The 22,245-nt window shown below is 43.2% G+C and overlaps 1 protein-coding gene across 3 annotated transcripts in view; it reads left to right on the forward strand.

Annotated features, from left to right (window-relative positions):
* The first annotated feature begins 893 nt into the window (after positions 1-893).
* Positions 894-22,245, forward strand: part of LOC148010669 (mediator of RNA polymerase II transcription subunit-like protein) — a 60,252-nt gene continuing 38,900 nt past the window's right edge. Inside the window, exons 1-4 of one of the 3 annotated variants that reach the window (XM_087671245.1) lie at positions 894-1,094; positions 1,458-1,570; positions 1,696-1,867; positions 2,009-2,247. In XM_087671245.1, the coding sequence (XP_087527371.1) occupies positions 950-1,094; positions 1,458-1,570; positions 1,696-1,830 (393 nt within the window). In that variant the 5' untranslated portion in view covers positions 894-949 and the 3' untranslated portion in view covers positions 1,831-1,867; positions 2,009-2,247. Of the gene's footprint in view, positions 1,095-1,457; positions 1,571-1,695; positions 2,248-22,245 lie in introns of those variants that run through there. The other 2 variants (XM_087671246.1, XM_087671244.1) reach the window with 2 other exon arrangements.

The raw sequence follows: 22,245 nt of genomic DNA on the forward strand, positions 1-22,245 counted from the left end.
GGAGAATAGAATCAAGATTGATGTGACATTTGGATGATGTATAAGAGAGATACTATGTATCCCTAGATCTTTTAGACATAATAGTTAAGGGTATAAAGTTAGTTATAAGATGTTTAGGAAGTGCAACTAACTAATTTGTATGCAAATTGGGTGCAATACCATGTAGCTATTATAAATACTCGGTGATAGTTTTCTCATTTATTGTATCCAAATTTATACTAATGTCAATATTAATGGAATGCATGATGTTAACGACCTACTTTGAGGTCCATTAGATGATACTTTAGCCTCATTAGTTATTTTTACATTTTCAACCAATGTGAATCGTCTAGCACCATTTGACATAAATACTTTCACCACTAAGTTCTTAAATGGCATTCAAACACGTCCAATTCAACATAAAATTGACATAGTTATAACTCCATACAAATTACTTCAAATAAAGACATGACCATATATACACTACACAATGAACATGTTATCTAGAAAAAATTGAGGTCAATTACGCATCAGGTGAAAAGCCTCACTTGGCTTTAGAATAGTCCATCATTTTCCATGCACACTGGGCGTGGCCAAAATTGTCAACAAAATGTGGTTGTCCATTGGTTAGGGTTTCAAGTTTTCGAGGTATTGGTTAGGGTTCAAGACATGTCAATCGTGGTGTATCTTTTTTAATAAAGGTGATTGTCTCCTTCGTGCTAGGGTGGGGGATGTCCCTTGCCCCAAACTATTGGTCATGGGGTTACTTGGCGTGAGTTCACACCTTGAGGCATCTTTCAAGGACCTAACCATTTTCTCTTTTAAGTTTGACATTTTCTTTTAATATCGATAAAAAATTGTGTTCAATGTATTCACTCTTAAATTTGTTGGAGGCCTCCAAACTTACTTTTAATGTATTCACTCTTAAATTTGTTGGAGGCCTTTCCCAACTGATTTTCGAAACGCGACCATGGCAGAAGGAGAGGAAGAAGAAAACCCCATGACCTTGGGCGAGGTCCTAGGCCTGGTTACGACCTTGGAGTTGAGCTTACTGCCGTGCTTACCTGCCCGCGAGCTTCAAGCTACTGACCGCTCAGCCCACCCTTCTCATCAAGGTTCTTTTTGCACACGCAAAAGGGTGTTTTCTCCCCTTGTTTCTCCCTGTCCAACGTCATGAGCTTCTGCAACATCATAAGCTTCTGCTCAGGAAGCACTACACACCTAGCTAGGTGTGGTTGGGGGGAGGGAGCTCGCAGCCCCCTGCCTCCAACCACACCTGGCTAGGTATACGGGTCCTCCCTTGCAAAAGTGCATGATGTTGTTGTAATTCACAGTGTAGGGTTTATATTGGGAAATTGCCTGAAATTTCTTGTACAGTCCTGGAAAGCCGAAAACAAGTTGGAGAGAATAATAAAATGTATAGCATGCCTCCATGGGCAATGGCACTAAAACGTTCACTCCAATGTTTTGTTCTGCAGCTGAAGTTGAACGGCATGTTAAAGACTACATGGAAGCAGCTAAGAAACTTCAGATCTTCTTCATTTCTTTACAGCACAAGAATCAGCCAAGCAAAGTGGAAGCACTGAATAAGGTACATAAGCTTTCACTGAGAGATGATAGCCTCGATACTGGTTCATGTTGTAGCTTCAATCCTGCTTCGTGTCAAAATATTCTGTCAAAATTCCCCAGCTTAACATAAGCTGTCTGCAAGGTCAGGAAATAGAGGCTCTCGAGGAAGAGCTGAAGGAGAAGGATGAACTGTTGGAGAGGCAAATGAAGCTGCTCAAAAGATGGAAAGAGCTCTTGGCAACTCAGAGAGCTGCACATATGGTAGAACTAGAAAAAGCTTGATCACAGCTTTTTTTTTTTTGGGTCCCTTTTAGCAAAGGTAAAAATTCTCAAGGACTAAGCGTAAGCGCAACTGTGTCTCGCAGTAAGAAATATTATTATGACAATAAAGTCTGTAGTTTTCCTTCGATCCAAACAGTTTTTTGAAGACCTAGTTAAAATGCAAGATGGTATGAAATAGGTTTGTGGAAAGCTTTGGCTGCCTACAAAGTTTTACTGAAGATGGTGATGTGATTGCATGGCATTTGGAGTCCTAACAAGGTCAGAACCTTACCAAGCAAGCTGACTTGGAAATTTTGCGCTATAACAGGCTGTTTAAGGCTAATGCCATGACCTATCCATCATTGGCCATGTTTTGGGTTATTGTATATCTCTCTCTTTGTCCATATTATTGCTATAATATAACATTGATTAGGAATATCACAGCCTCACCTTTTTTGTGTGTGTGGTTTGTGCATGTCTTTTCTTCAAAAGAGATTTTTTTTTGGGGTTTTTTTTTTGTCGATGAAGAATGGTACACTTCATGGGAATATTTCCCCTGTTGTAGCCTGTGAGCAGCAAACCTTGCCTAAAACCAAGCTTCAGGGCTGAACTGAAGACAATGGATTATGACATTGAGGACTACTCGTAACACAAGGCAACAAGCTGATCATGCAAACATTGACTCAGTCCAGCATCTGGAAAAAGCCTGTTTGTCTAAAAGGACAGTATCGCTGGGCAAACTTGAGGCAGAAAAGCACAGATGTGGGCAGCAAGAAAAATGCAAACAGTGTTTGTAACTTATAGGTGTCAACCAGCATCGAACTGCTAAAAACACACTTGTCTTGAGCTTGTGGCAGCAAGGATCAGTCCTTTGTGATGGGGTTGATCTCAAGAGCAGAAAATTGCAGCTAAATACTTCGGTAAAATGTAGTCCCTAAACTGCAGGGTGAATTTCCATGGCAGCACACATACTACAATCGACATGGCACAATGGGCATCCTTGCATGGGGGGAACTTGTGGGGCAGTAGTCAAAATGCAGGCAATACAAATGCAATTTGACGAGACAATTGCACAACCATGCATACATTGATGACTCTCTTCTCTAGTGCCGTATTCTTTCTTAGTTGCCGGGATTTGCAATCCTGCAGGGAAAACACTGGGGCAGGATATCAAAATGCTGGTGTGGGAGATGACAACAAGCAGCAGGGTGGCCTAGTGGTGATCTCTCTGTTCGGCATGCAAGAATGATCATGTTGATGGTTGGCAGGAGGGCTTTGATGTGGACTGAATGCAGAAGTAGTTGATGGCAATGGTAATGAAGGGAAGGGCATTTTTCGAACCGAGATAAACACAAATGTAAAACAAAGCACAGAGTGACAACAATAGAACTTAGAGGTGAAGAGTAACTCACAGGTAATGAAGACGGAAGAATGAAGAATGAATAATACAATGCTCAATGTAGTAAACACACTATGTAGAGTGAATACAAAACCTCAACCTCCCATGGCTTGGAAAGGACCGAGGCAAGGATGAATTGGAGAGTGTGTTGTACTCTAAATGGATCCAAGAATCAAAAGAAGCAGTCTCTTAATAGTGACCAGTTGCTGTAAACAGTAGTGCAGGCTGCACTATCGCAAAAACTCAAGATTGAGACTGAAGATGACTGACCTAAGTGAAAGATGAGAAGGATCGAAGCTTGCTTGGAAGTGAGCTATGGCGGCGGAGAGCAAAAGCAAGAAGAGAGAGAGACACAAATGGGAACTCCAACAGTCACAATGTGTGACCGGACCTTTCTTTATTCAAATTGTTACTAAAAGAATAAAGAATAAAGTGATGGTGACGAGAGCCCGCCACTTGCAGTGTGCAGTGGCGGATATGGTCAGTATAGTAATATACGGGCGGCTAGGCAGAGGCGCCTTTATCCCTAACGACCTCCCACTTAAAGGTGAATCTGTCCCAGTGAGGAGCGAAAAAGAAAAGAAAAGACAGAACAATGTACACATGTACAACAGGACGAGGAAAAACATCATCTCATCCAACGTCCATCAATCTCCTAAGGAAGGCAAAGCGCTCAGTAGTGAGGCTTTTTGTGAGTAAATCTACAGGATTTTCGTTAGTGGAAATCTTGACAAGGTTAATAGACTTGTCCTCCACGACCCCACATATGAAGTGATATCTCATTTCAATGTGTTTTGTCTTCGCATGGAAGACCAAATTCTTGGCTATGCCACAATACCAACTGCAAAGGCAATATCTGGACAAGTGGCTATCATGATATACATAAAATTGCCCACGGTTGATGCATAAGGGATCTTGACTATCTCGGCCCTCTGCTCATCAGTTTGCGAACAATCGGCTTGTGAAACCTTCACATAAGAAGGTAATGGACAACTAATAGGCTTTATGTCCTGTATGTGGAAATGCTCAAGAACTTTATGAATATACTCCCTCTGTGAGAGGTAGAGTAGTCCCTGATGCTTGTCGCGCTTAATGCGCATACTAAGAATGTGAGAGACCTGTTCCAAATCCTTCAACTGAAAGCTCTTCTTAGCTGAGATTTAAGAGCATCCAACTCATCATGAGCTTTTCCTGCTATCAGCATATCACCCACATAACGTACCAAAATAAGCAATGAGCCATCACAGGCTTTCTTAGTGTAAAGACACGGATCCATAGTACTTCTGTTGTAGCCTTGTGACTGCATAAAGACATCAAACTTATGATACCACTTTCTAGGTGTCTGCTTTAAGCCATAAAGACTTTTCTTCAACTTGCACATTAGGCGCTCCTTGCCAGGTTTTGCAAAGCCCTTAGACTGTTCCATGTATATCTCATAATGCAAATTCCCATGCAAGAATACAGTCTTGACATCCATCTGGTACAAGTCAAAGTCAAGCTGCGCAACTAAGGCCAAAACCAAGCGTAGGGTAGTCATCTTGATCACAGGAGAAAAGACTTCATCAAAGTCTAACTCTATGCTCTTGTTTAAAACCCTTAGCGACAATTCTTGGCTTATAAGCTGACTTGGGGTTTCTAGAGGTACTTTTCAGCGTGTACATCCGTTTGCATGACAAAGCTTTCTTGTCCTGAGGCAGTGCAACTAAATTCCAAGTCATATTTTTGTGCAGGGAGTCTATCTCAGACTGCATAGCCCTCTCCCAGGAGTGACTGTCACCCCTGCGCATAGCCTCATCATAGGTGAGAGGCTCTTCTGCATCTGTAACCAAGACATAATGTATCGAGGGCTCAAATCTATCTGGTGGATGTCTAGCTTTAGTAGACCGTCTCACGGTAGGCTTTGCGACTGGTCCAGCACCTTGACCATGTGTACCAACTGTTGCTGCAGGCTATCCAACTTGCTGTGCAGGATCACGGAACTCCTCTGGGAATATAACCCTGCGTATCTCTACCACCCTCTCAGGTTGCCTATGCATCTTGTCTTCATGGAATACTACATCATGGCTATGGATGACTTTCTGTGCTTGCGGATCTCAGAGGTGGTAACCCATCTCGCCTACATTCCTATAGCCAAGGAAAATGCATTTGACACTGTTAGGATCCAACTTAGTATGCTTGTTTTTGGGCACATGTCAAAATGCCTCACATCCAAAGATACGTAGATGCGGATAAGATGGAGGTTTTCCAGTCCATACCTCCTCTGCAACTTGGAAATCCAAACCACTAGAAGGTGATTTATTTATGACATGCACAGCTGTACTGACTGCCTCAGCCCAAATGCTCCGTGGTAAGTCTGTATGGCTAAGAATACTATGTACATGCTATGTACATGCTTCTAGATGGCTCTATTAATCCGCTTAGCCAAACCATTCTGGGATGGGGTATAGGGGATGGTCAATTGATGCTTAATATCTCTCTTGTTACATTGTTGCTTAAAAGCACGCGATATATATTCTTCCCCATTGTCAGTCCTAAGGCATTTCAGCCTATGCCCAGTCTGGTTTTCAACAAATGCAAGCTATCTTTGAAATACAGCCAAGACATCGGACTTAAGATTAATGGGATAAGCCCATACTTTACGCGAAAAATCGTCAATGAACGTCACAAAATACTTTGTACCACCCATAGACCGACAGGGTATGGGCCCACAGACATCCGAATGTACCAATGCCAGGGGCTCACTCATGCGTGTCTTACCAAACTTATGCGTATTCCTAGTCTGTCTGCCATAAAGACAATGCTCACATGAATCAAAACATACGTAGTCAAGGGGCGGTAAGTACTGCAAACTAGAAAGCATTTTCATTTCCTTCAAGGACATATGGCCCAAATGGACATGTCAAAGAGATACATGTGGGATGGAACCCACTAACAAAACATGGTCAACAGAGGACCCATTAATTGCAAGAGGATAGAGGCTGTTAGCTTTGGCACCTCTAGCAAGCACAAGTTTGCTATGGGTGATTTTCTAGATAGAATCCCCAAAAGAAACATGAAACCTAGCATCATCAAGCTGCCCTACAGACATAAGACTGTGTGTAAGCACATGTATATGACGTATATCTTGTAACAAATAAATACTTCCAGTAGAGAACTGCAGTCGTACATTTTCAATGCCAACAATAGCAAGTGACCTGTCATCACCCAAGCGAACTGAACAATGCGGTAGGAGTGAAACCACTCACGGCATGATGTAACATGAAATGAAGAACCAAAATCCAAAAGCCAGCATTGTGCATACATAGAGTGAATATCGGTCAACGACGTAGCATCACAAGAACTAGCTGTAAGTATGTACTTCTCATCGGAGTCATCAGTCTAGCATGACATTTATCTCCTCGATTTTCACACTAGATTTCGTAGGTATAATGCTACGATCAGAGAACTTTTCCTGTACTTTGTCTTTCCCCTTCTCTTTGCGCTTCTCATTGCGCAACTCATGACACTGTGGGCGTATATGACCCTTTTTGCTGCAATGATGACATGTCATATTAGCATTTCTCTCACAAGACTTGCTGCGCGACTTACCACGCGACTTAGACCTAGACTTCTGCGAGTCTCTGCCACAGCCATTCCCACAGTCATTCTTGCCATTACCATCTCTGTCTCTAGCTGTCAAAGCATGCGACACATGAGAGGCATCCAAGCTCTTACGATTGATCTCTTCCTGCAGAAGAGTACTCTCTACATCAAGCAAGTTCAAAATAGTAGCAGGAGCATATAAGGTAGTGCGGAATACATCCCAGGACACACTTAGAGTCCCAAGCAAAAACAATGGAGTAGCCTCATCATTAAAGGTAATACCCTACGAAGTCAAGTTCTTGAGAATAGCATAGAACTGGCTCAAATGAGTAGACATTGTCATATTGTCCTTCATGCGTAGATCTATAGGCTGCTTCAGCTAATACATCTGACTTGCTGGACTTTTCTTGTCATAGGGGTTCTTAATTTTATTCCAAAGCTGCCAAGCACTCTGTGCTTTCTTAACCACATTGTAATGCACTTGTTTAGTGAGAGACAAGATGAGAGTGGACTTGCATAACTCATCAAGCTCATCCCATTCGTCATCAGTCATAGTTTTAGGCTGCTTGCCATCCATCCTTAGTGGCTCGGGAGCATCACATAAGCTAAGAGCATGACATTTTCTTGTTGTAAATCAATTGAGATCTGTTGCAGAAAATGCTGTGATCAGAATTTGGCAAATCTGACGTTGCCATCGTATCCAGAGCGTGTCAAAACCCCCAAGTTAGATTCTTACCTTGCCTAAATTGGGTTCTGGATGCTCGAAAAATGAGAAAAAATGGGATTTTTGAGCTAGATTTTGAAACATGCGCAAAAACAACATGAGTTGACTGTGGGGCCTGCTAGTTATGTTGAGGATAAGGGGGCAAATGGGGGCATACAAGGTACCCAATGAAGCCAAGGAACACTTGCAAAGAGCCTATGAGGGTCGGGGAGAGGCGGGAGATGAAATCTTACCTCAAGGGGAAGAAGCCATGGTTGGCATTGAAGCTCCAAGCTCTAGGTCTTCAATCCGGGCTGAAGTAATGCCGGGCTAAGCTCCATGATCAAGCTCTAATCCAAAGCTCTGATACCAATTGAAAGGTGAGAAGGATCGAAGCTTGCTTGGAAGTGAGCTATGGCTGAGAGCAAGAGCAAGAAGAGAGAGATACAAATGGAAACTCCAACAGTCACAATGTGTGACTGGGCATTCCTTTATTCAAATTGTCACTAAAAGAATAAAGAATAAAGTGACGGTGATGGGCGCGCGCCACTTGATGTGTACAGTGGCGGGTACTGTCAGTGTAGTAATACACGAGTAGCTAGGCAGAGGCGCCTTTACCCCCAACACTAATGAAGATGAAAGCTTTGGAACAACAGTCGACTACTCCTCACAGCAGTGGAAGAGCAGGGTGGCAACTACAACCAGTAGATGTGGGGTAGAAATCACATGGTGGTTGCTGATCTGATGATGTGCGAGCAGTATGGACTGCCAAGATTACAAAATGCAGCTTATTTGCTGACATGGCAACTGTACAAATAGACTAGACTGTAAAACACATTGTGACTAAGCCGCCCTCTTTGGATAGGGTGGTAAAACTTAATCAAGAACTTAGTTATGAACAATTGAGCATAAACTGAAATGCACACATTACCTTAACAATCTTGGACAATAGACACCTGGTTGGCTCCAAAACTAGCATCCCTTTTGATATTTTCTTAACTTTGATTGCTAATGGACAATGTACAAGTTGAGATTTTACAATCTTCTTTGCTCATCCAAAAGCCCCTTATTGTGTATATAATCAACAAGCAATTTGGGTCAATTACCCCTTGATTTTGACCTAGAACTTGCACAAATGGAACCACCAACTAGCCAAATGCTACCCCAATTTACAATGGATGGGGTGGCATTTGAAATCCTTGTTAATTCCATATATTTCAGGTGTTGGTTTTAGTGTACGATGCCCTCTCCTATTGGCATGGGTTCCAAGGTGGCTGTTAAATCCTAATTTCTACAAAAATTTATGGTTTAGTAGAAATTCTATTGCTGTCCAAATTTGACCGAGGTCCGTTGAGAATGGTTGAGAAGTGTTGTTTGAAATCCTTGTCAATTCCACAAATTTTAAGTGCCGATTTCAGTACATGATGCCTTCTTCTATTGGCATGGGTCCCAAGGTGGCTATCAAACCCTAATTTTTGCAAAATTTTAGAGTTTATAGTAGAAATCCTCTTGATGTCCACCAAATCTGACCGAGATCCTGTTGAGAATGGTTGAGAAGTGTTGAGTTCTTTTGAGAAATTACCGGAGAAGGTGAGAGAAAGTCAAGATGAGATTTTAAATGATTTTTCATTACTCATGCCAACATTCTTACTTTTAATATCTCCAATTATTGTCACTAACTATCTTCCTGGATCAACAAAACGTTCTGCTACTGACTCTTAGAGAAGCAATTGCTTATTTTAAGGTCTCGTTGCTTCGGTGAATCAAAGAAATTAGATTTTAAGGTCTCGTTGCTTTGGTGAATCCTAAAATTTTACTTGTTGCTTATTTCAACTTGTATTTAATGTAGTTACCTATTACCAAACACATTCAAAATGTTATCACTTGATCAACAATGCTATTGCCAGCCCCTGGAAGGTGTTTCCTTGCTATTCCTTGTTTGTTGAGGCCCTTAGATGATTATCTTCTGCAGCAAATTGTTGTTCTTTGATAAAAAATGAACTAGCAGCTTCCTCTCTCTGTTCTAGGCTATAAACTAATTGAATGGCTAAGACCTAGCCCTCCCCTCAAAACATTTTCTCAGTTTGCATGGGCATTTTTGCCAAGTGGCAGCCTTCTAAATCTATTTGTCAGTATTACCCATCCATTCAATTAATTTTTAAAATTAAATAATCTTGAGTATTAATTTCAGTCCTTTTGACCTTGTCCAAAATTAAATATGCCCATCAATAATTAAATTGACTAGGCCATTTGCAACCTACAGTGGTCCCCGATCTCTGTCGATCCTTAGATTGACATTAATTAATTAATAGTTAATTAATTAATTCTAGTTCCTAGTGTCACCATTTATATTTATTGGCCAAACAATTGTTATAGGGTCGAAATTGATATGAATTGACTCCCAAAGCCTACCTGGCATAACTTATTATAACTTTTACCTTTAATACGCACGCATCCTCGGGGTCCTTGGTTGTTACCATGAAATAATTGCCATGTGTATCACATATTCTAAACAGCCTTGCACATTCGATTAATAACTTAATCAAATGTTATCGACAAGATTAAAGCATCTTAAAATTCCACGTCTCTATGATAGTTTGAGTGGCTCTTGGTTGTAGATTGGTCGAAAATGGATGATCTGAAGTAAATATAGTAGTGGAAGAGGTTGAATATAGGGGTGTGGCTGGTGGACTGTAGCACCGAGGTATCTTCTTAAAGAAGGATGTAGACAGTAGTAGACAATGTACCAACCATTTGCAATACAAGGTTTAAGCTAAGTGATGGTAGCCTTCTATTTATAGATGTAGATTATCTCAAAATTAGCATTTTGCATATGCAACATAGACGATGTCTAGGAAAGTTTGATAATTGCATGTTTTGGGGGTGTTTTAAAGAGATAATAGAGTGTTTAAGTTTAGAGTGAGTTTCTTATTAGCTTAACACCTCGTGTTTTCTCCAAAATTTTAACCCAATATCAAGAGTGAGTATAATGATGGAAGTTTATAAGACTGTTATAACCAATCACATAACATAAGAGAGAAGAAAAGAGACCGTGAGAAAAGAAAGAACACAAGAACACTGCAAAGAGAGAACTCAAAGATATACTTGGGAAATGGAATCCATATATCAAACATGAGACAATTGCATACAATAGTGAATCACTAGCTATGTGGGCATTGGTATGGACTTACTCTCTCCAACATGACTTGCTTTGGAAAACTGAGTGAATGAATGACTTAGAAGGAGAAAGCCACTGAACAAATAGTTAGAAATATACCAATATTTGGATCAAGTCAGTCAATAAATAAAATATTAGTAATAAAAGGGAAGTAGAACCCAGGAGGAAGAAGCTTGGCGGTGAGAGCTATGGCGGATAGAGAGCAAGAGCAAGAGAGAGAGGGAAAGACTCACAAGTGGAAACTCCAACAACCACAATGTGTTGCGGAGGCCTTCCTTTATTCAAACTGTCACTAAAAGAAGAAACAATAAGTGACCGTGACAGGCGTCTGCCACTTGCAGTGTGCAGTGGTGGGTACTGTCAGTGTAGTAATACATGGGCGGCTAGACGGAGGCGCCTTTATCCCCAACAATCTCCCACTTAAAGGCGAATCTGCCCCAGTGAGAGAGAAAAGAAAAGAAAAAGACAGTACAAGAAGTATAGATGTAAAACAGGACGAGGAAAAAAGACATCATCTCATCCAACGCCCATCAATCTCCTGAGGAAGGCAAAGCACTATGTAGTGAGTCTCTTCGTAAGCAAGTCTGCAGGATTCTGCTCAGTCGGAATCTTGACAAGGTCAATAAAACAGTCCTCAACGGCCTCGCGAATGAAGTGATACCTCACCTCAATATGTTTCTTCTTTGCATGGAAGACCGGATTTCTTGGCCAACCGAATGGTACTCATAGAATCCGAATTCAGTGTAGGCATAGTAGCTGTCATACCAAGGTCTGCAATCAAACGGCCTAACTAGATAGCCTCCTTGCAAGCCTCTGTGGTTGCAATATACTCGGCCTCTATAGTAGAAAGAGCCATACACTTCTGTGCCTTGGACATCCAAGAGATAGCCCCTCTAGCATAAGTGAACACATAGCCAGAAGTGGTATTCCTATTGAGGATTTAGGCTTGCAAAGCATTGGCTGCTCTATTAAAATTTGGAGTATAGTCCCTAGTGGATGAGTCTCTAGAAGTGCAAATTGAATATGCTGAAGCTAATCTTGGACTTGTGTTATACGAAGCAAGAAAGGCTTAACAATATCTTTAGACTTGAACTTCATGTGCTGGAGCTTTCCATAGAGGGCTATTGTATGCATAGTTGATGGAGCCTTGTACATTTGTGGCTCCTCCCACACCTTTGAATCTATCATGTAGGAGATGACTATTGATAGAATCTCTTTAGAAAGACATTGGGGAAGAGCGGAAATGCACATGAGTAATGCATGTATTCCATTTAATCACAACTTCCTTATAGTTGTCAGTGTCCCAATCATTGCGAAGAGGAATTGGAGTCCGTGGTTTCTCAGTAGCTCTTGAAACAATATATCATAATCGCTTCTATACAGACCATTCTTTTATCATTCATGATACCACTCCATATGAGATAGTCAAGGCCATGAAGTTTAACATCAATGGAGCAACTAGGAGGTGCCATTTGGAGAGGATAGGATTAGAAGATAAAGCAAAGAAGAGAATTAGAGAGAGAGAGGACAACCAAAATACAACACAGATTGCATAGATCATGAGTTTACACTTAGTGATGGAAGGATATCTGATCATCAAAACGATTGTTGAAATAAGGAAACTTGATCAAACACAATAAATAGAGAATCGATACAAAGAAAACAACCAATAATCATTGCCAAAAGCTTGAAAATGATGTTGCCTAGTCGAAAGGAACATTAAATGCATAAAACATAGTAGCTGTATAGCAAAACATAGATTGGTTAGGTACTAAATGCAAAAAACTAAGAATAAAATAATGCAAAAAAAAGAAAATGTAGGCAACTGAGCACAAAACACAAGATGCTGTAGGCAATAATCAAGCTATTTTATAGTAGACACAAGTTGCATGGGTAGTGGTAGTCAGGGAAAATTAAAATTAGTAGTTGGCAGACATGTAACAATAGAAAACAATACTTTAGGACCTAATGCTTTGACACCATGAACCAAAAACAATAGGCTAGAAGATAAGAGGATGAGAAGACAATGTGCACAATATATGAAGAGAGATAGAGAGAGTGAGAATGGGAGTATGAAAAGTATAGTGAACTGTAGATGCTCATTTCATTACTTGCAGTTGTACATATATATGATACATTGAATGGGGTAGGTGAGCTGCTTTTTCTAACATTTTAGATATTTACAATGAGAATCATTATGGGTTTCTTTGTTTACATGTTGCATATCCTTATCTTTTTACAATAAATATCGTATCCTACTATACTTTGATCCTAACATGTCCCCTCAAAAGGATTCCATGGTGATTGTAAAATATAAAATACAATTGAATAAAATGAAAAAAAAGTAATGAGTTGATTGCTTGCTTGCTTGCAAGTGCTTGAGGGAGGGCGTGTGAGTGAGTGAGGGAGTGAGTGTGTGAGGGTGAGGGATCTTGGAGGTGAAGCCCTTCACTTTCTCCTCTCTTCTTCTTCTCTTCTCTTCTCTTCTCTTCTCTCGTCTCGCGCGTAGCTATGGAGGATGGAGCTGGGAGAAAGAGGCTTGAGGATGCTTGAGCTTGCATCACGAATCGTGGAGCTATCGGAGTGCTTGAGAGAAGAAGCAATTCAATTGGTCATCAATGTAAGCTCACTACACTTGTAGAGAGGGATAGCGCGTTGGCTGTGTGAGAGGTAGCCATTAGTGCTCTCTTGAAACGCTTGAAGGAATAAGCAGTCCGTGGGTCTTGGCGGTTGAGTGAGAGCTTCCTTTACATTTTGGTTATGTTGTCGGGACCAACGGATTTAAGCTTGCGCGTTTCGAATCGAGCGTCGAAGTAAGGTTCACCCCTGAACCAGTTCTCTTTGTAGGTAGGAGATTTGGGAGTTTAATCTTCAAAACAAGTAAGTATTTTGTGTTGTTGATGATTAGGTAAGTAGAAGGGAGCATTATAGTTTTCTGTTTTCAAATTTTGTTGCATTTAAAGTAGATTAGAACTAATAACTTGTAGGGAAAGAGTAGGGTTTTGCTGCTATGAAACACTCCCAAACAAGGCATAGATCAGGGAAAGAGAGTACATGAAGGATTTACATCACTAGGAGAATAATTGGAAATGTCGAGCCTTAGGCGGGGAAGGGTTTATAACCCAAGAGGTCAAGGAAGAGCTCATTTGCAACTGTTGCATTGAGAGAGAGGTGGATCGAGCGTGTTAATTCCGAGCCCGATCTTGCAGTCCAAGTAGTTTTAGGCCGGCCTTGTGTCTAATTAGTAGTTCTGAAGGACTAGGCTTGGCGATGAACCCTAGGGATCGCCAGCATCGATTGCGTTGGTATTCGGGGTTATGTTTGCAGACCAACAGTCGGTGTCCGACTTCCAAAGTTGGACTAGTCAGACCGTCCGATTCCCCGGTCGGACCAACTGACTCTGATAGTCCGAGTCGGAGGAATTGTAGGACCACTAGAGTCGGACCGTTTGACTTTGGGAATTGGACCAACAGGGCAAAATAGAAATAGGGAAAATTTACTAGTCTTTGACTAGAACCGGCTAGAATTAACCCCAGAACCAACTCATAGACCATAGGATTATCTTGACTGAGCAGAGGGGAGCAGTAGAGACCCTAGACAATTATTACGGGCAGCTAAGGAATGCACCTAGAGCCATATTAGGCTGCGAACAAAAAGGGGGGATAGCGTGAGTTGCATCTTGCATTCTGCATTCACATCCCATATCGATTTCATCACTTAACATGCATTGAAAAGCTGAGAGCTTGATTTTGCACAATGCATGGAAGAGAGCATGTGCACACATTGAGCGAGGGAGTTAAGTTGAGGAGTGTCTGTAAATTACAAGAAACTCACCTAGACATAACCCAAGAACGAACTCACCAGTAGGAGGAGATCTGGAGACATAGTCAGGTGATCGAAACCTTAAGCGTAGGACCAAGTAGAAGACATAGCAAGGAATCCAGGACGAACAATCACCATTGGAGGAGTTGATCTATCCGATTTAATCAATCTCATCGATAACTTGGTGGAGAGAGAGATTGCAGACATGGGTAGAGATAAGCACTAACCACGGACGGGATGAGGAGTTCAACCTAGGAGGTCTCCCAACCGAAATCTAGTGACTGGTCTCCAATTACGACCTATAGGCCTGGACAGACCATGGCAAGATGTCCGAGGATATCATAGAAGACCTAGGAAAGGAGAGGAGACTAGTGCGCGAAGCTTTGTGAAGCCTAGTGACCTACAATCAGGAACAGTAAGCCAGGAGCTTGCGGTAGAACATGGAAGTGCGTAAAATTCAGCAGGTGCTAGTGCTAGCAAGTAGAAATAGGACGGGTCTTGATGCCAAGAGGGAAAGAGCGCTAGAGGGAGATCTTACGTTGAGTGAGCTTCTCATGAAGCGATTATTAGACAACGCTTCCACTGAGCAAAGTGCCACTGCAATGGTAACCTTGTTGCTTATAGAATTAGGAGTTACCCAAGGTTTCAAGAGCCAGTCTAAAATCCCGATAGTCACAAAGCAGCTAGATAAGTACCAACCTAACGATGATCCATATAGCTTCGTAGAGCAGTTTGAGCAAGTCTGCGAGGCCAATGGTCTTACCGATCATACTTTGCGCTCGCAAGCTTTTGGTCTGTGCTTAGGAGATAAGGGTAGGACTTGGTACACGAGTCTAGACGTTGCCGAGCGAACTGACTTTAACAACCTCAAGAGTCTCTTCATTAAGAAATTCTTTGAGCTTGGGTACTTCGACAACTTGCTATAGTATGGATGATGAATGCCAAGCAGAGGGATAGGTAACCGGGATTACATGATCCATGTGAGGAGTCTCTTCAAGAGAATCCCTATTGGCGAAGCGACTAACTGAGAGAGTAGTGTTCACAATATTCATTAATTAAATACGAAGCGAACAACTCTACAAGGCCTTGGCCGGCAACTCAAGCTTATAGAGAGACGCGTTGACGAGGGTCTTTGAAGAGGCCATTAGAGTGGACGACTAGCTCAAGGAGAGAAATTCCAGGAGCTTGAGTTGAGAAGAGACTACCTCTAGGAATCCCGAGAGAGCTTCAACAACAAGCGAAAGCTCAAGCCCAAGTACTCAGGGTAAAGGCAAGGGTATTGAGTCAAGCCAGGAGCTAGCGAAGATGAGGATGGAGCTAGCTAGATTACAAGAAATAATGAGATGACTGACACGCCCTTACGTCCAATGCGTATATTGTGGCTGAAACCACTTGTCAGTTGAGTGACAGACTCTCGTACTCGCAACTATATAATCAACCATACCTAGTGAATAGACCGCCAAACTTCTTCGGAAGGGGAGCCCCATTGGCTCTCCCGGCACCCAATGTGACCCATCCACCAAGTGACGCTCCAATCCATTACGTGGAAGAGGCAAACGACGAAGAGCCTTACGCCTTATGTACACCCTTACGTCTTGTACGACAAAGAGGGTAATGTAGTCCTTATGGACTATCGACCAGTACCAATGATAGTGTTAGGTAGAGGGAGAGATAGAGACTTAGAAGGGCAGACCCAAGAACCAATCACATGTTGGACTTGCGGTCACCCAAGACGTATCTCTCCGCGCTGCCTTGAACCGGAGCAAGCAAATTGAGACAAGACCGATCAGAGATGTGCTGAATGCGGAATCACTCACCTCTTTGTTGATTGCCCTAGACAAAAGCCCTCCTCTAACTCGGCGAATGAGCCCTCAGCCCCATTAGGATTGTTTGGTGTGGAGATACTCGATGGGGAGGCCACGCCTATCCCATTGTATGCCATGACTCATACACAGACAAAGTAGGCTGGCATATCATTGCTAGGGCCTAGCCACTTAGATGCAACCTCAATCGGAAAGAGAAGGAGGAAGAAACTGGACGCAAAGGTCACTCTGAAAATAGAGTACTACAACTGTGACTGCGAGAAAGAAAGTGACGGACGTAGAAGCAGAAATGTCAGCCCCAAGGATGACTGAGAAAGGAAGTGCGAGGGTTGAGAAGTACCCCAACCCAAAGCGCCAACTCAAAGCCATCGAAAAGGTGAAGGAGTGGGTGAAAGAAGCCTAGGAACACCTAAAAGACGTCGAGCCCATATTGGAGGAGGAGATCGATGATCTCTCAAGCGTAAGCATGCCGGTGTTACCTCCACGACCAAAATTGAGAGATGCAGTGGCACCACAAATAGTGCCACATAAACAAAGCCTAAACGCTATGCGAATCAGCCAAGACCATTGGTTAGGAAGCACAGAGATAGGAGTGCGGCAAGCAGCTAGCAATCTCCTTACCTCACTGGTAACCACCCCTGTGACGCTAAGCCTAGGAGATCTGCTTAGCCAGTATCAGCTGCTGTGGTAGGAGGTGAAACAGTGGGTTGAAGGACCAATGAGGCAAGGTGCCGCTGACTTAAACGAACACGACATAGAAATGCAGATACTGGGTCTGACGTTGCACTCAGTGCCAAAATCCTTACACGTCAATGCTTTCTGGGAGGACATTGAAACGCATGTTGTCTTGCTGGTCTTAGCTCTAGACGACACCACAAGGAAATGAATCATAGATATGGGAGCGGAAGTTAGTGCGTTGAGCTATGCAATGCTCTAGACCTGGGGTAACCCACTAGTTGAGACGGCTAGTTTTAACGTCACTATGGCTAATAGAACGAAAGTGAAGCCATTCAGCGTGCTAAAGAATTGGCCAGTAAAGATCGTAGGAGTCCAATTCTTGGTTGATTTTAAAGTCATGAAGGAAGTGGACTATGATATCTTGCTAGGTTGACCCTAGATGCACAATGCGAGAGTCATAGAAGATTTGAGCAACGGTTTGATCTTCCTAGGCAATCGAATGGAAGCCCTAAGAGTAGAGATGAACACCTGGAAGACTATGATGGTCGACCTAGATGCCATCTCCTCTATGCTGAAGGGTGACGGCCAGAATAGGAAATTTTACAGGCCACTAGCTAAGTATATCCCTTGCTCGGAGGATGAGCGACACTGGATGTATGTCCTTGCTACAATCGACCTGTCGTTCTTGGACAACGAGGAATATGAGCAAGTTGTTAAAGCAGCTAGTAAGACCCAGAAGAGCCTTTAGTGGCAATCCGCATGATGGTTAGGAGCACGCAGAGAGGAACCAACCCGGTCTCATTCCAAGTACCAAACAATAGACGAGAGCTCCACGAGATCTTGGAACACTTGACCAACAAGTTAATTGGCTATCCATCAGCAAATCTTAAACCACTCGAAGATCTCTTAAATGAACCTAAGTGGTGATGGACCAAAGTGCACGACTTAAACTTGATGTACAATTTGGCCTTAGTCACCGACGAGAAGGACGAAACATATCAAGACTTGGGAAACGATGAGCAATCGGATGAAGATAACTCTAACAATGAATATCTTCTAAATTCGGTGTAGGAGCGGTGTTGTGCCAACCTAGTGAACACAACTTAGACTATCCTGTGAGCTTTGCTAGCAGACAACTCACAGATATGGAAATGAATTATTCGACAATGGAGAGAGGGGTTAGCCATAGTATTTGCTATAAAGAAGTTTCGGCATTATCTTTTGGCTACGCCCTTTAACTTCTTTGTTGACCATCAAGCCCTGCTCTACCTTGTTAATAAACCGTGCGCCACAGGACGCATAGCTCGATGGTTACTTCTGCCTTTAGAATTCGACTTCTCCGTGGTCGTGCGTAAAGGAAAGCAACATTATATGGTTGACCACATGTCTCGCATCCCCACAGGAGAAGCCGCTGGGCAAGGTATTGTAGACAAACTACCTGATGCACATCTATTCAGTCTATCCAGTGAAAGAGATTTGTTTAGAGCTGATTTGACGCCTTACTGGGCAGATGACATAGTCCAAGTGCTTGAACACGGACTCCCTAAACGAGCAATAGAGAAAGCCCGACTTAGGCGATTTATTCTCAAAGTCCAACCTTATCAATTGATAGCAGGCTCAGTCTTAGCTATGGTGGCCTACTCTTTTTCGAGACACAACACGATTTGTAAAGCTCTGTGATGAGTGCCAAAGGACCAAGGTACCAGTTCGCAATGACAAAATGGAGTTAAGTCCGATCATTTCAAGGCAACCATTCGAGAATGGGGAATCGACTTCATAGGGCCAATCAGTTCCGCAGCACAATACTCACAAGCAAAATGTATCATTGTTGCCATAGACTCTCTCACAAAGTGGGCGGAAGTACGAGCTACAAGAAAGAATGACGTTAGGACCATTGCCAAGTTTCTTGGGGAGCAGGTGATCTTACGATTCGGCTGCCCCATCAAACTTGTTAGTAACCAAGGCGCACACTTCATCAATGAAGTGATCACTCATTTTCTATCCATCTTTCTAATCATCCTTCGGAAATCCTCACCGTACTATCCTCAGGCTAATGGCCAGGCCGAGTGTCTACGAATAAAAATCTAGTTAACGTCGTGACCAAGGTAGTCTCTGCTTCGCACAACGATTGGGATAACAAGCTCATGGTAGCTTTATGTGCCTACCACACAGCTTATAATACGGTTGTGGGACAGACTCCCTTCAGATTGATCTATGGAACTGAAGCAATTCTATTTGTAGAGTTCTTTGTTCCTAGCTTGAGAATTGCTCATCAAGAGAGATGGGATGGAAAGGAGGCATGGATAGAACCCCCCTAGTTGAGCTAGAACGCCTATCAGAAACTCCACTTTTAGCCACTCATGGGCTAATATGTGAGAAGGCAAGACGCAAAAGCTGGTTTGACAAGCATGTCAAACAACAAGATTTCAAACAGGGAGACTTAGTACTCTTGTATTTTGTCAAGGGTCATAAACAATAGAAGATGAAGTCTAGAGGGCTAGGGCCTTTTAGGGTCTGTGCCATCAGCAAAACGAGTAATGTGGAACTCGAAACCCTGGAAGGAGAGGGCATAGGGTTCTTCAATGGCAGTCGCATCAAGAAGTATTATCCTCCCAGCACCCATTACATGAGGTTCCAATGCTGGAGCCCCTTGTCAACGTACGAGTGGCCACAATTACAGAGATTGAAGACGAAGACGAGGAAACGGTAGAACCGGCTTACCTAAGCATTACAGTCACTGCCAAGCACACGACCACCCTCAATGCATTGATCGATGAGGGAGCTGACTTTAATGTCCTATCTCACGCGCGTTGGACCCAAATTGGCAAACTGCAGTTATAGCCCACTAACACCAAACTCACCCCATTTGGGAGCCGATCATATGCCCTCTTGGGAAAGTACAAAATTGCAATCTCTATGGAGTGTGAGAGCATACCAATGATCTTTTATGTGCTGCCAAACACTAAAGATGCAGATATAGACTCGTTGTTAGGACGCTCGTTTAAAAAGCAAGCTCATCGCAATATAGATTATGAGTCCCAACGCATTCACCTCACCATAGGCAATGTGCGTATAGTCACCGCTTTCAGCAAGGGTTGCGTGCGACTCCTTCAAAGTCTGCAAAGCCACTGGTAGAGAACCCCACCATGAAGTCTAGGGAGGGGGGTCGTGTCTTGTTGCCACCCGCCAAACCCCAAGACGAGTGAACCACTAGAGCCAAAGCTAAGGCCCGGGAGGAACGGGCTGAGATGAGGAGGGTCCAAAAAGAGTTCAAGAGGGCCGAAGATGAGAGAAAGAGAAAAGTAGAGCAAGAGACAGAAGAGCTGAGAAGAAAGGAAGGCTGAGGCTATACACAGGTAAGTGGAGGAGACCTTGGGCATGGAAGGACCAAGCACCATGAGGCCCTGAGGGGAAGGAGAGCCAAGTAACAGTGCCAAGGCCTCAAAAATCGAAGCAATCCCAATTGTAATGGGCAAGGGTAAGATCCCAATGCACCCCCTCCCCCCAATCTTCATGTCCCACGCTCCGATCGCCTCGACTACCCAAGAAACTGCAGCCATCATGGACACGAGTAAGTTGATGTCCATGATGCAGTTTTTGGTAACAAAATTTGTAGGAGATAGCTCCAGATTCAGAAGCAGGGCCCCCCCTTGTAGGACCCAAAAGATTGGCCGTGGTTAAATCTAAATCAAGGCAAGATCCCAAGAGGCACAAGCTAGAAGCCTCCACGACTACATCATCCCCTACAATACCTGTTGCTACAATGTACAATGACTATGTCAAAGAGCTCCTAATGGAGCTCGAGAAGGCCAAGGAGGAGAGGAGAGTGGTAGCAGCCAAGCTGGAGATCGAAAGAGAAGCCTGAGTTGCACTCAAGTTGGAAGCAACCCGCCAGGTAGCAAAGCATCAACGAGAAATCCAAGAACTGAAAGAGCAACTCGAAGCCAAGAAAGGAGAAGAAGGAGAGTGGGAAACAAATTGGGCCGAGGAGAAACGGAGCCGCATAAGCCTACAACAACTCAATGAGGAACTAGCAAAGTTGGGTGAGGAGCTGCAAGGGAATATGAATAATATCTTGGAGGCTACAGAAGAGCTAGAGGCCAAAATAGAGGAGAGGGCACGGAGATACCAAAAGGAAATAGAAGACTTGAAAAGGAAGACTGCCCTAGAGTTGGCGGAGCAAGGCAGATTGGAAAGGGAGATCAAACATTTGGAGAAAGAGAGGAAAGAAGCCATCAAGCGAGCAACCCAAAGGCTGCAGGAGGAGCTAGAAGATCTGAAACTGGAGGTGGAGGAGATAAAAGCTGTGGCCGAATCCGAAAGACAGTTTTTTTAAATCTCAACCTAGGAATAGATAGTTGTGGCTAATGATGAAGGCTACTTTGTTACCCTCTTTTTGTATGAAGGTGCTCGAAGACATGAACGATAGCCGGTTTACCAGGTGTGGATATCCCTTTTTGTTAACCATACCTCTAACCATCCGGGCTAATCTCACGCGCTACATACAAAATCGTGCCTTTTTGAGCAAATCCCTTAGGCCACTTGGTGATACATCATTAGAAGAGGACCGAGGTACAGTCTAGGAGCGCCACCATAGCTATTTATAAATATATTAAAAAAAAAGAGAAAAAGAAGAAAGAAAGCAAAGATGATAAGCGACGACATCACAACAAACTACAGTTTACACCACATAGGCCACAGTCACTGCACTTAGGGGTTCTCAAGTTAGGTGCATCCGGTGGCTTCCGTTAGCCGGCTCCGCCCCTAACCCCCTAGCCTCATTTTGATTCCTCACTTCACACTTAGGGCACATCAAAGGCAGGACATACCTAGGGAGGTAACACTTGCCTATGGTTAGATCTGCCACCCTAAGCTATACGCATCGCATCTTCCTTATGCGCAAATTGGGTCCTCAAGTGAGGGACAACACCCAGGCTTGCGATCCAACTCCCAGTCCTACTAGCACAAGCACAATGCACCACACGGCAAAGCAAGCACACCCCAAGGTAGTGGATCTTCTTTTCTTTTTAGGTACAAACAAGGCTCCAATCCTCTAACTTCGGAGGCCCCATCATCCATACAATGTGCTTCCGGTCTCCACCACCTTAATCGAGTGATCCATTTCTTCGCAAGACCAATTCCCCTGAGACCCCATCATCATCAACTTACATGTCCGCCCTTTCTCATTGAACCTTCATTAGCTCAAAACCGCAAGTGTCCTCGAACTAGCACATGCCTAAGAGAGGGGTTA

This window comes from Lygodium microphyllum, chromosome 29, assembly GCF_053477565.2.
Source record: "Lygodium microphyllum isolate KBCC chromosome 29, Lygodium_microphyllum_v1.1.10, whole genome shotgun sequence".
In the NCBI taxonomy this organism is placed as follows: Eukaryota; Viridiplantae; Streptophyta; class Polypodiopsida; order Schizaeales; family Lygodiaceae; genus Lygodium; species Lygodium microphyllum.